The sequence below is a fragment of the Pinus tabuliformis genome, chromosome 1_2 (genome assembly GCF_031772625.1).
Source record: "Pinus tabuliformis cultivar Carrire ecotype Pingquan chromosome 1_2, CPIR1, whole genome shotgun sequence".
NCBI lineage: Eukaryota > Viridiplantae > Streptophyta > Pinopsida > Pinales > Pinaceae > Pinus > Pinus tabuliformis.
Genome location: NC_142298.1, coordinates 1,014,878,028 through 1,014,890,741, shown reverse-complemented (window position 1 = coordinate 1,014,890,741; position 12,714 = coordinate 1,014,878,028). Strand labels below are relative to the sequence as shown.

At 38.7% G+C, this 12,714-nt stretch overlaps 1 protein-coding gene across 2 annotated transcripts in view; it reads left to right on the top strand.

Annotated features, from left to right (window-relative positions):
- Positions 1-12,446, top strand: part of LOC149209553 (uncharacterized) — a 104,421-nt gene extending 91,975 nt beyond the window's left edge. For both annotated transcript variants that reach the window (XM_089396394.1, XM_089396393.1), the window contains exons 5-6: positions 9,141-10,445; positions 11,459-12,446. In XM_089396394.1, the coding sequence (XP_089252520.1) occupies positions 9,141-10,445; positions 11,459-11,979 (1,826 nt within the window). In that variant the 3' untranslated portion in view covers positions 11,980-12,446. The remainder of the gene's footprint in view (positions 1-9,140; positions 10,446-11,458) is intronic.
- Positions 12,447-12,714: the final 268 nt, after the last annotated feature.

The window sequence follows — 12,714 nt, the reverse complement described above, 5'->3', positions numbered from 1 at the left end:
AAATTAAATTAACAATTAGGAGAATAATTTCTAGTTGCTGCAAAAAGATTTCGGTTTGGAATTTTTACATTGTATCAGATCGCAGTTGATCAGTCGGACAACTTAGAGGCGAAAAGAGAAGGAATTTTGCTGCTTAGTGTGGGCAGTAGGCTGCAATTCCCATGGGCAACGCAGTCATTCTTCCAGGAGGCTGAGTTGCTTGAGGAGGTTCGATTTTTCTGAGTGAGGGCAGAAAAATTCGATCTTTTCGGATCGAGTGATTCCAGAGGCAGAGGGATCAGCTTAGATTTTTCGTTGGGCAGATCTCTAGCTGGACGTAATGGTTTTTGCAGCAGTTCACTAGAGCAGAACCAACACTCGGTGGAAGGAAGAAGAGCACACACAGAGGGAAAATTTTCCTCAGGGAACTTCTAGTCTCAAGAAGTTCGATTTTTCCTTGCAGATCAACAGTCGTTGTGAGAAGATCTTCTCACTCCATAAGGCAGTGCGAATAACTGAACACTAGCTGAGCAAAAGGAAAGAGGATATTATGGACATTTTGTTTAGATGGCCACTGTTGGGCTTTCTGATTAGCACAGGCTGGATGGGGCTTCCAACTATGTCATCTGGAAGGCAAGGATGTCCTTCCTTATCGATGAGTTTGGTCTGAAATAAAAAATGTATATCGATGCACTAGTAGCAATTCACCAGGACATAGATCAAATGAAGGAGAACAAAAAGGAGATGGCCCGAGTGAAACATTTGATCCTAGATGGTGTCTGAGATCATGTGGTTTCACACATAGTTGGCAAAGATACTGCCAAAGAGATGTGGGATTCCCTCTCTACACTGTACCAGGGTACTTTCGAGGAGCGGAGGATGTACCTAGAAGAGAAGCTGAGGTGTGTTAGGATGCAGAAGGGAGAAGACATAGACCCCTTCCCCACCAGGATTCAGGTGATCTGGGACCAGCTTGCAGCTGTTGGGCAGTGCCTCAACCCACAGAGCTAATGCGATTGGCACTAAAAAATGTCTCAAAGGAGTGGCGGGTATTCGTCCAAAGTGTCTTGGGCAGAGATACCTTGCCAAGATGGAACATGCTGTGGGACGATTTGTAGCAGGAGGAGTTGAGACGAGCTCCATTGAAGAGCTCCATCAATAGCAGTAGCAGTGGATCGAAGTAGGTGAAGGAGGAGGAGAATGTGGCCCTTGCATTGAAGGGTCCCAGTCAGGGACAAGGGTAGGAGAGGATGAAGAAGAAGGACCTATCAAAGGTTAAATGCTTCAGATGTGGTGAGATTGGTCACTATAGGACCCAGTGTCCTCTCAGGAAGAAGGAAATGGAGGAGAAGCAAGACCAATAGAAAACTTTAGTAGAGATCGATAGGCTATCCTCCAGGCTGGAGGAAGACTTCACTATGTTCGCTGATATACCTCGAGGAGTGAGGTGGGGAGATTTGGTATTGTAGCCCTAGAGCACTACAGTTGGGTAGGATCCTTGAGGAGTCCACCTCATGGATCATTACCTGGCTACATGGGCCCACAATATTTAGTAGCAGGATGGATCAATCACAGTTGATGCAGTCAGATGCCAGAGTGATAGTTGCAGAGACTAGTAGCAATCAGATGCTGGGGATCGCAGTGCAGAGTTGGCAACGGTGCAGTTGGAACAATGTACAGTCAGCAACAACGCAAATTCTTCAGTGACAATGCAGATACTAGCAGCAGTCAGAGACTCGGGTGACAGATGCATTATAATGATCACAACTGATTCAGTCTTTTGGATGATTTTTAGTTGCAGATGTTGCACTTGCAACAACAACAAATGAAAGGGAGTTGCAGTGCAGATGCAGTGTTGGCAGCAGTTCAACAGGGTTAGCAACAACATAGCTGTAGCATATATCAGAGTTGCACAGTAGTTGGTGGGCATTATGGGCAAGGATCAGTAGCGTGACAGGAGATGATGCAAAGATAGGGTGCTGCTACAGGGCATGCAGTAGCACTAGAACACATTCCTCGCTAAGAGGGAGTGTTAGTTTTTGTAGCATCCGATGTGTTCTAGCTGTAAAATTTTGTGGAGAGGCTAGAATACATGAGATCTCCAAAACTCAGAAATCATTTTTGGAAATTCCGCCTAGAAATGACTTAATTAGATTATTAACTAGTTTTTAAATATTTCCTAAGTCTAAAGTTAGGGAATATGGTTAATTAATCAGTATTAATTACGTAAAGGCGAGAATCATCTAGAAACTCACACAAATCGACTTCAAGATGATCCTAGCCATCAATTAAGATTTAATCTTGGCCGTTGGAGTCCCAATAGAGGATTATAAGAAGAAGTCGACGGGCACTTGGAGAAGACACTTGAAAGGTTCGATTTTTGAGCAGATTGATTTCCAGAGTAGCAGCAGTCAGTTGCCGGAGAGAGAGCTACTGAGATCGAAGCAATGAGAGAGGGGAAAAAACAGTGACGCCGGAGGAAGGATTCCAGATCCGGTGAGTGCATTTGCAGAGAGGCAAAAGAGCCACAGAGAGGTTGATGTTGGGGCAGTGCAATAGCCTCTAGAGGCAAAGTTGATTTGTTGGGAGAGATTGATATTTTCAGTTCTTGAGGCAGGGTAGGAGTCCAAGCATCTTTCTGGTAAGCAGAAGGTAGAACGACTTCATCAGAGTCCAGCTTGAGGCTAGACGTCCATCCAACTACGCAACGCAGCGTAGAGGCTCAGAGGGCCGAAATTATGAAGGAAAGTTATGCTAGGAGATTGCTTGTTGGCGAGGAAAATTCCTCTCCAGATTTTTTCCAATATTTATCTATGGATTTCTAGTTTGGGCATCCAGTTGTACTCAGATTATTTCACCGCTACTTAATAATAAAACCCTCAGTTGCTGCACCAGTTTTCCCAAGTTGGGTTTTTCTTGGACTTTTGTCCAAAAATAATTGTGTTATTTTGTGTGTGTGCTAGCATTTCTTCCAGCGTTTATTCTTCCATAGTTTTATTTGTGTAGATTGCAGTGTGATTTATTCAGTATTTGTTGTAGCAAACAATAAATAAATTGTTAAATTAAATTAACAATTAGGAGAATAATTTCTAGTTGCTACAAAAGGATTCCGGTTTGGAATTTTCACATAGAGCTCATGTATGACTTTTTTCCACGCGCTAATATAATGTCCCGACCATCTTTTGCTTTTTGTGATATTAATTTCTTGTATGTGGCCATGATATGCTTTTAATCCTTTTTTTAGCTGCATCAACCTTCAGGCCAACGTTTCAAGCTCGACCTAGACAAGTGGACAAGGGGAGGGGGAGTACCAAAGCATTGCAGAACCAGTGGTCATGTGGACCTAAAAAGGAAAGATAATGAAATCAGGCATGCAATGTGCGGAGGGGAGTGAAAAATATGAAACAGGAAAACGGGACCACACTACCAAAATTGGGGTTTCCCGAGTAGTGCCCATCTTGAAACTATAAGTCAATAGGGAAGATCTCATGGGAGTAGGATTGAGGATTTACCCCCCATTTAAGGTGAGGGAACAACACTACAGTCAAAACCGTTCCTCCTTCCAAGTCACCCAATGATCCATACCCAATGTTCCCAAGGAAAAACAAGCATAAACACCTGATTGCATAATGAAAAACATACCTTTAGGATTGGATGGCCCACCTTCAAACATACGCTCTCAATAGATGGGCGAGGGGACATATGACTAGCTTAGGGAGAGGAGATCAACTGACACAATATATATTGGCTACACTGGTGGTTGTCAGGGTTTTTGGCTGTCAGCTGAAGATAAATCTAGGAAAAAAAATTCTCCTATGGGGTCACCCATTTGTGGTGGGTAATAGGACCACAAAATAAGATTGAATTTATCCTCCTCCCTTTAACAAGGAAATTACATAGATGGTCCTTACTTTCTTGAATGACTCAAACTTCAATGGCTTTGAATCTCTATGGGGCATTCTCAAACAATTTTTTTGTATTATTTGAATATAAGCATATAGAACATCCTAGGTCTTCCAAGTAATGAAAAATACACATCTATGATCTGCCTTTCCACCTAAAACCTTTGGCTAAATATCCTATTGAACCTTACTTTGGAAAAGGTATGTTTCTTAGGGTATGTCAGAGAATTGCTACTTCTGCATGAATAGTATTAAGAGGCATGGCTCAATCAACCAGGCCATGGAAAATCAAAGTATCAACCTAGTTGGTTCAACTATCAAGGTTCTAAAAGCTAAAAGTTTCATTGATACCATGGACAGAAAAAAATCTCTCTCAAATTATTGTTTGTGTGGACTGACTAAGGTTGAAATGCCGAATCTTCGCCCCCTCCATCTAATATTCCATAAATTCCTTTCTTTTCCCTCCCAAATTCAGAAGGATAGATTTATCCTTGAACTCTTCTCAAGGGTAAAAGAAAGTTTGCGACATCCTTATCTTGCAATATTTGAGACATTATAGTTATAGTGTCAAGAGTCTAGACAATGGCCCCTCTTATTAATGCTTAATCAATAGTGATAATATTGATCAATAGATGTTTGACACTGAGAGAATAGTAATATCATGTTATTAAACATCGTTTTATTTGGTAGATGAGCTCTAAGCATTCTAGAGATAAGAATCATCATGTCTTGATTCGAAGTGGAAATACATCCTATCAATTGTTTTGGATGGACGACTAGAAAATAACAGATAAACTAAATACATTCTATCAATTGTTTTGGATGGATAACTAGAAAATAACAGATAAACTAACTAAAGAATAATAGAAAGCACTAAATATAACCTTGAACATTATACGTACAATCTCTGAGCTAATTACCCATGTTGCATGGGGATCCACCACCCAAAAAACACCCATGTACCCTACATTCCTTTGTTTTGATGATCTGGGGACCCTTGGACAATGTCCCCAAACTGCTGATGACATCACTGGGGACTTGCTGGTTGTCACCAAGACGTTCCAAACAGATTTCAGGGACATTCCATACAGACTTTAAGGATGTTTTGGGCAGAGATCAAGGATTTTCTGGGCATATTTGAGGGATATTCATGGCATATATATTCAGTTTTGACAATCATGGACATTGATGATTGGACAATATGATTACTTTTCTCATCCATTATTTTTGTATAGCACTAAATCCAAATATGTTGTGCAAGTTGCAGCTCAAAAAATGGGTTTTTTTATGATGGGTTTCAATTTGGGTTTCTAGTGATTTAAACATTGTATTTTCAACAACAACATTACAACAAGCAAAGCCTCCATGTCAAGAAGACGGAAATGCAGCATTTCAAAGGGCTGATCTTTGTGGTTATTGCTCTTGTTCTTCTCATTTTTTGGGTCATCTCATCTTTTACATATTGTACATTGGTTTCCAGGAGTCATTCAAGTCCAGTGCTTCCACCATCCCAACCTCAAGCATTGTGAAAACAATCAAATAGTAGTGACTTGGATTAGGTACTAAATGTTTGAATAAATTCCTATTCAATTACCTTCTTAATCTAAAATATGATCTAATCTTTTACAGAACCAAAGTTTTTTATAGTGGTTTTCAACACACCTGTAAACTTTTGGAAGACCTATTGAGAAGGGAATGCCTTTTTTTTAACATGATCATCATTAACAAAAAATATGAGGAAGAAATATTCTATAGAGACAGTTCTCTGTGTCATAGACCCTTCTCAGATCTCATTGCTAATTGAAAATGCTTACACTTAGTTACCTAAAGCTAAACTGCATTTTGTTCACTTAGCCTCTTTTTTAAATTGGTTGAGCTTATTGGCTGTGCATAATACTATTATACTATATGGTATAGCTTGTTATGCTAACAAGCTTGAGGCAACTACAAATGTTTATGGTGAATTTTGAATTTTTTAATATTGTTGTTTGTAGATTTCTGTGGTTGAGATTAGAGGAATGTTGTTCCGGAATTAAATCCACAGTTGTCATTTTTAAGTGTCTACGTTTCGAGTCACAAACAGGACTCATCATCAAGACATATTCTTTCATATATATAGCTATATTATTAGTGTCTCAAACATGCCGTCCCCTGAAAAATTTGGCGGTGCACTCTATCCATTGCAAGGATGTGTCCACTCATCCCCGTTGTTCCCCCATCCCGAAAAACAGTGCAACATAGCTAATTACTCTAAAAATTCGAGGCAAACTGATTCTATAAATCTCAACTTCATTAAGTGCATCCTTACAAATATGCTTAAAATAATGCACCTCAACCCTTTAATTAGGGAACTTTGCCCGCTTGTTTTCCTAATAAACCCACCAAAATCACCTCCGTAAGAGATAACATAGATATGATTCTTCTTTTATTTGCTTGTCAAAAGAGGATCACTAATTACTAATTAGAGGAAACTCCTACATGAAGCCCCTCCGATAAGATCACGTTCCTACTTCAAACCTCCTAGTTTGGAAGCTTTGAACTTCCTATATTTTTTTTCTCACAAAACGTATTCTTTTGAGAACTTTTCCTCATAGATACACCGTCATAACTCCAACTGATGCCCCTTTTCTCATTTCTTCATATCAGCTCTATCCTTATAGACATCCTTATGTTGTTCAACGCTTTTCTGAATTTGGTTAAAGAATTCCATCATCCCTTCTATGAACTATTTGGCAGCAGAAATGCAAACATTTGATGGCATAAGACTTAATTATTTCAACCCTCCAAGTGAGTGTCCATATACTATTTGGAAAGGCAAATACCCAGTAGCATAGTGCAAAGAAATTTTAGGAGCAACCTCAGCTTGAGGTGTAACATCAAGTCCTATGTTAGTGGCTCTTTACTAAATACAACAAGTTACCATGTATTTTATTTACTACTTTAGTTTGAGGATGACAGGAAGAACTAAATTGAATTCATTCCCAACATCTTCCGTAGTGTTTGTCAAAAAGGGTCTCAAGAATTTGGTTGGAGGTGATAGAGAGAGGAGTCCATGTAACTGAACCAAAATTTTGAAGAAAAGCTTTGCAACATGGGTCACATCTCCATGTTTATTACAAGCTATGATAATATACTAACTTAGAAAAGAAATCAATGACAACAAATGTAATGTCATCCTCTCTTTATGTTTGCAGTAACCAACACAAAGTACATGCTATGCATTCCCAGGATTTCCTTGGAAGTTGGTACAGTCAAGGGTTACTATTTGCTAATATTTTGTTGGTTACCTTTGGACAGTTGAGAAATGTGATACTTGACTACTAACTTAGCCACCTTTGTCCATGCTTGGTCACTAATAATGGTCTTCCAACTGTTTGAGGTTTAACAAGTTATCAACCAAGAGCTCTAGCATGTGCTGCATGTACATGTATATCCCTCATTGTACCTTTAGTATGCATAACTGATTCCCCCAAAATAAAATTTCATCCTATGCATCTATCCCCTATAGCCAGTTCTTGCATAACCCAAAGCTAATCTGAGGTTTGGATCATCCTCATAAGCATCCTTGCTTGCTGCTCAAAACCTAGAATCTCATTGGTCATAGTTATCAGCAGTGTCCTCCCTCAACTTACGGCTGTGACAGTGTGATACCATATTTGTTTTACCTTCCTTGTGCTACAGCTGTAAAGTGAAACTTTGAAAATAGCATGACAAGCAAACCCGTCTTGACTGCAGAAATACTTCAAAGCTTGATTTTGTTATCAAGTAATGCCTCCACTGATGTAGGGTTTATAAAATTGCATATAAGATATAATCCTTGATTGTGTTATCAAGTAATGCCTCCACTGATGTAGGGTTTATGAAATTTCACATATGATATACTTCCTAATCATGCACACAATCTCTTAGTTTCTTCATTAGGCTTTTCATTGTAGTAATTAGGGGATAACCTTCCTATGTACTGCTCAAAAACTTAGTCTTCATGAGCTTAAACCGGAGCTTCTTCTCCTCATCTTTTAAGAATCTGGAAACTCTCTTTCACTGCCATTTTCCCCAAAATGCTCTTATTGGCTTTCATCAGAGAGATCATAGGTACTGCAATCTTATTAACATTTTGAATGAACTTTCAATAAAAAGCCACAAATTCCTTGAAACATCATATATGATCATTGATTATCAGTCATGAAGAGAACATCATGCCACACTTTATCAACATTAACACCCCAAATTGATAATAGCCAAACATAGATGAGATGCATATACTTCATTCCCATCTTGTACCCAAGGGCCAACCTAGCTTATATGGATTTGGATGCAACTAGTTGGTCAGCTTCAGAAAACTACTACATTAGAAATTGTTAAATTATTACTACTACCTGAATTACTTGCAACACTCTCTTCATAGCGTAATACTTTCTCCATCTTCACCGTTATCTGTTTGTTTCCATTGTCCAAGTAGGCTTTTGGAGCAGTGAGGACTGACTGTGTGAGAAAAAGCACACATGCACAGGCACGCGCGTGCACCCACACACATATTGTGTGTATATTGTACACACACAGACATAGAAATTCTTAAAATTTTAAAAGTGGAGTAATCTGCTTGTTTCATGTTTCCCTAACATACAGTGGATTTTGAAGTTCAATTATCTTTTCAAAACATCTTTGGTCAAGCTCAATGTAGCTGAGGTTCCTTTGGACATATCTTACCAAAACCTTTGGAAAGATTTATAAAAGACAAAATGGATTTGAGACTCTATAGACATTTCCTAGCCATCTCCGTCTTTTCTCACTAGTATTAGAAGACATTTGACTGTTATTTTCACCCCAGAAATCCAGGCATTTCATAAAACACAATATTAACAAATATAGCGAACAATACTCCCCAAAGATAGAGGTATGTTTCAACATTTTTTATTATTACTGAGGCTTTTGAAGGTTGCTTCATTTGTATTCATGCTTATGACATCTACATTCCCAGTTTTTCTTTTAACCTACCATTCGTTATGTAACAAATGATTGATTTTGGCTTTCTATATTCCTAATTCTCTTCACCTTTTAGCTGTCTGTATGACTATGGTGTCAAACATTCCAGATTGATTTATTTTGTAAGTATCATGCATAAGAATAGAAAATTAAATAGTTGCTTGCCTGATATAATGTTTATCAAGATTTGCCTGCAACATATAAGACAATAATTAGATGCTAATGACTTGTGAACTTAAAACTCTGTTAATGGTTTTTGCTGTCTCAAAATGACAGGATTTGGTAAAAACTCCATAACCAGTACAGTGGCCTTTGCTAAAGAATCATGTGCGAGTGATGCTGACTCAACTTCAATGCCAAATGGCTTGCGGCCCTGCTCAGGAACTGAACCGGCTACAGATGTGTTGCACCTGCCACAAAAGACGATGCAGACTGAAGAAAATGGTTTGGAAGAAACAATCGATTATAGAAGAATGGGAAGAACTAGTACTGAAAATGAAAAAGTAGGTGGTCATTTCCTTGTTTCAGAAATGAACAGTGAAATCATACATGGTGAAAAGAAAAATGATAGTGAGGAAACAACGGTATCGTCAGTGGAAAAGCTTGAAAATCCTACTAGTCTGCACTCTATACTGGAAAAAGAAAAACACGAACAGGAGAAACAGGAAGCTGGTATCTCTCAAGTGGAGGCAATTAAAATTCCATTGACTCAGCAATCTTCTTCAGAGGAAGGGGACACAAATCTGACTGTAATTGAAGTAATTCAGGAGTCCATAACTTTGCTACGTAATAAAAGGTCTGCAGAGGATAAAGATATGAACGTATTGGAGGATTTGAAGGATGAATCATGCAATAATAAAAATATTAAGGTCTCCACTGCAGTAGAGGTGCTGGGAAAACCTTCCTTAGCACAGTCTGCTGTTGAAGTTCATCAGAATGGGTACGACAATGGTACAAAACTGGCTGTTGCAGAGGAAGCAATTGAAGGGTTATCTGATTCACAATCTTTGAATAGAGCAAATATGGCATTGTTGGTTGAAACCAAAGATAAGTCATTGAGCACCTCTGTCATATTGTCAGCTGGTGTGATACAACGGCAAGCACAAAAGATGGAACCTTTTGTTCCTGTAACCATGATTGAAGATATAGCCCAAGCATGCAGCATTCCCAAAAAAGAGATTGCAATTTCTTCTGTAATTGTTGACACGAAAGATAAAGCTTTACAGAGCCAAAATGATTTACATTCAGAGGAGACATTTATGGGAACAACTAAAGGAGATAGGATGGACAATTTTGAATCCGAAGTTAACAAGGCAGATGCTGTGAAATGTCCTATTTCCAGGATTCAATTTGATTCAAGTGAAACTAAAGACAATTCAAATGAATTGTTGCAGAGCTTAGAATGTCTGAACGAAGCCCATCCACCTGGAAAACGGAAAGATATAAGTGGAAATTCATTATATGAAGTGGAAAACAAAGATGTGAATGGATTGAGTACTGACACTAGGAGTTCAAAGGATGGTAGACTGCTCACTGCAGATAACGATCTTCTGACATTGCCTATTAATAATATGACAACAGGTATTATTTGAATTTACAAACAAACGTAACACCAATCAGTCATCCTGTTCTTGACCAGTCCAACTCAATCTTAGCTTTCATATTGTATAATGCTTAATAAAACGTTCATAGGTTGTCCTAAAATACCATAAACTCCTAAGTTGCCAAACACACCATTCTCTTTTCTTGGACATGATTAGAGAAACACTGACTGAGAGGTTGCATCGCCATATCGCTGGAGAGGCTCCACCGAAAATAACAGACTTCCTTTGGCTTAGCTACCAATTATAAGTGGTATATTTTCTGCCAAAATCACCTGGAATTTGCAGCTAGCCTCATCCATTTTGAAACTCATGCCAGGCTGGTAGAGCGGATCACAGCAATAATGAAATTCTGGTGAGAGCTTAACATTTTGTTCACCTCAATGAACCAGCAACCTCACCATCCAACACATTGTTTTCGCGTCTTACACCAGAATAGATCCATCTTAACCCCGGATCTATTAAGTGCAGAGATGGATAAAAAGAACCCAGGAGCAAATCTCTCAATGATTAAAAGTTCCAGAGTAAAGATTGATCTATTGACATGATCCCTCTCCTTCCCAGAATATTTGGATGGACATTGGAGACCCGCCCAACTGCCAGCTACAACAGCTCCTGGTAACCCTAAGGGACTTTACTGGATTTCAACTTGTGACATATGGCAGCATGGCCTCCCCATGGACAACATACCCTGGGCAAATAGTTCAAGCTTGAGCTAACCCTTGGGACTCTATGCCGGTTTATATATATGCTTTCATATATATATATATATAAACATTATGTTAGGTGTTTTTTTATTATCACAGATTTAATTTTTTCCATTTTGATTTATAAAAATTATACATGGATATTACACTTCATCCATACTCGGGATTTAGAGTGCTTATGGCTTCTCTCTGTGCAATCATTATGCTTTGATTTTGCACTTTGAATTTTGATTTTCACATGTCGACAAACTGATGATAAATCCTAATTGCATTATTTCTTTTGCAGCCAATGCACTAGGTGAACCTGGACCAGATTTGGCCAATGAAAGCCTAATTCCAAAACGGGAAGAAAATCAGGTCACATCTTCCAATAAACAAATATGTTCATCACATCCTGACCAATCACTGCAATCTCCAGATTATGTAAACTGTCCAAAGCTAGAATCATGGCATGAGGAGAGTGGAGATGACTTGAAAACCCCATTACTTGCCACAGCAGAAGGATCACCTGAAGTAAAGAAGGAATCAGTATTGCCTAGTGACTTAAACTTGGATAACTCTAAGGTATCCTTGGAGAGGACAGAATCTGAGAAACTCCGCATGCCTCTGCGCCACCATTTGACAGATGTCCCTGATACAATTCCCAAACAAAGTTCTGCACCAATAGAACAAGGAAATGCTCAACTGAAGTCTGCTGAGGATGTGTGGGAATCACCTGCAAGGCTTGTTGCTTCACCATCTAGGAAAGATAAGCAAAAGACAAGGTCCATCTTTAGCCAATGCATATGCTGTCCAGCAGTTAATTAAATTCTCAGAGTTTCCTAGAAAGTTATTGGTTTCCAACATAAATATTTTCAGTCTTTAGCAGGGTGTTGTATGTACACGGCTTTCAGATTGGTTGTGCCTGATTGTCTGTATTGATGGAAGTTAATATGAGCCTAAAGCTAAGTATAGCTTTGGGTAGTGGTAAGTTTAGCTCTTTTAAGAGTCGGTCCTGAAAAGTCGGCCTTACTGTGTTGGTCCCAATCCTTAGAAGAGTTGGTCCTGAAAGGATTGGAAGGCAGTAATGTGCTATAAATCCCAGTATAATGTCACCTTATCCTAAAAGAGTTGTGAACTGAATTCGTTCAACATCTTCTCTATGTCCATGACGGTAACTGTGAAATATGTTTTGTATGCTAACAGCCATTGTTGTCACCATTATTTATCAGGTGTGAGAAATGATAATTTCATTGTTTATTTATTAAAGCAATAAAATTCTGATTGGTTTCTTACTACGAAGCAAGCACTGATTGAATTCCAACTCTTATTCTTACGAGTGTTGAATTTAGGAATACAAGTAGTTTTCCTTGTTTGAGGCCTTTTCAAGATTAGTTACAAGTTGTTTTCTATTTCATTACTAACAATAAAAGTGCCGAGTACTGAAAAAATATACGTCATTCAGCCAAGATGTGTCCACGGAGTTTAGTCGTCCCTACATAGTTGGCATCTCATCCTTAGCTTCCACAAGAAGAGAATATAAGTTTTTCTTAGAATGCCAAG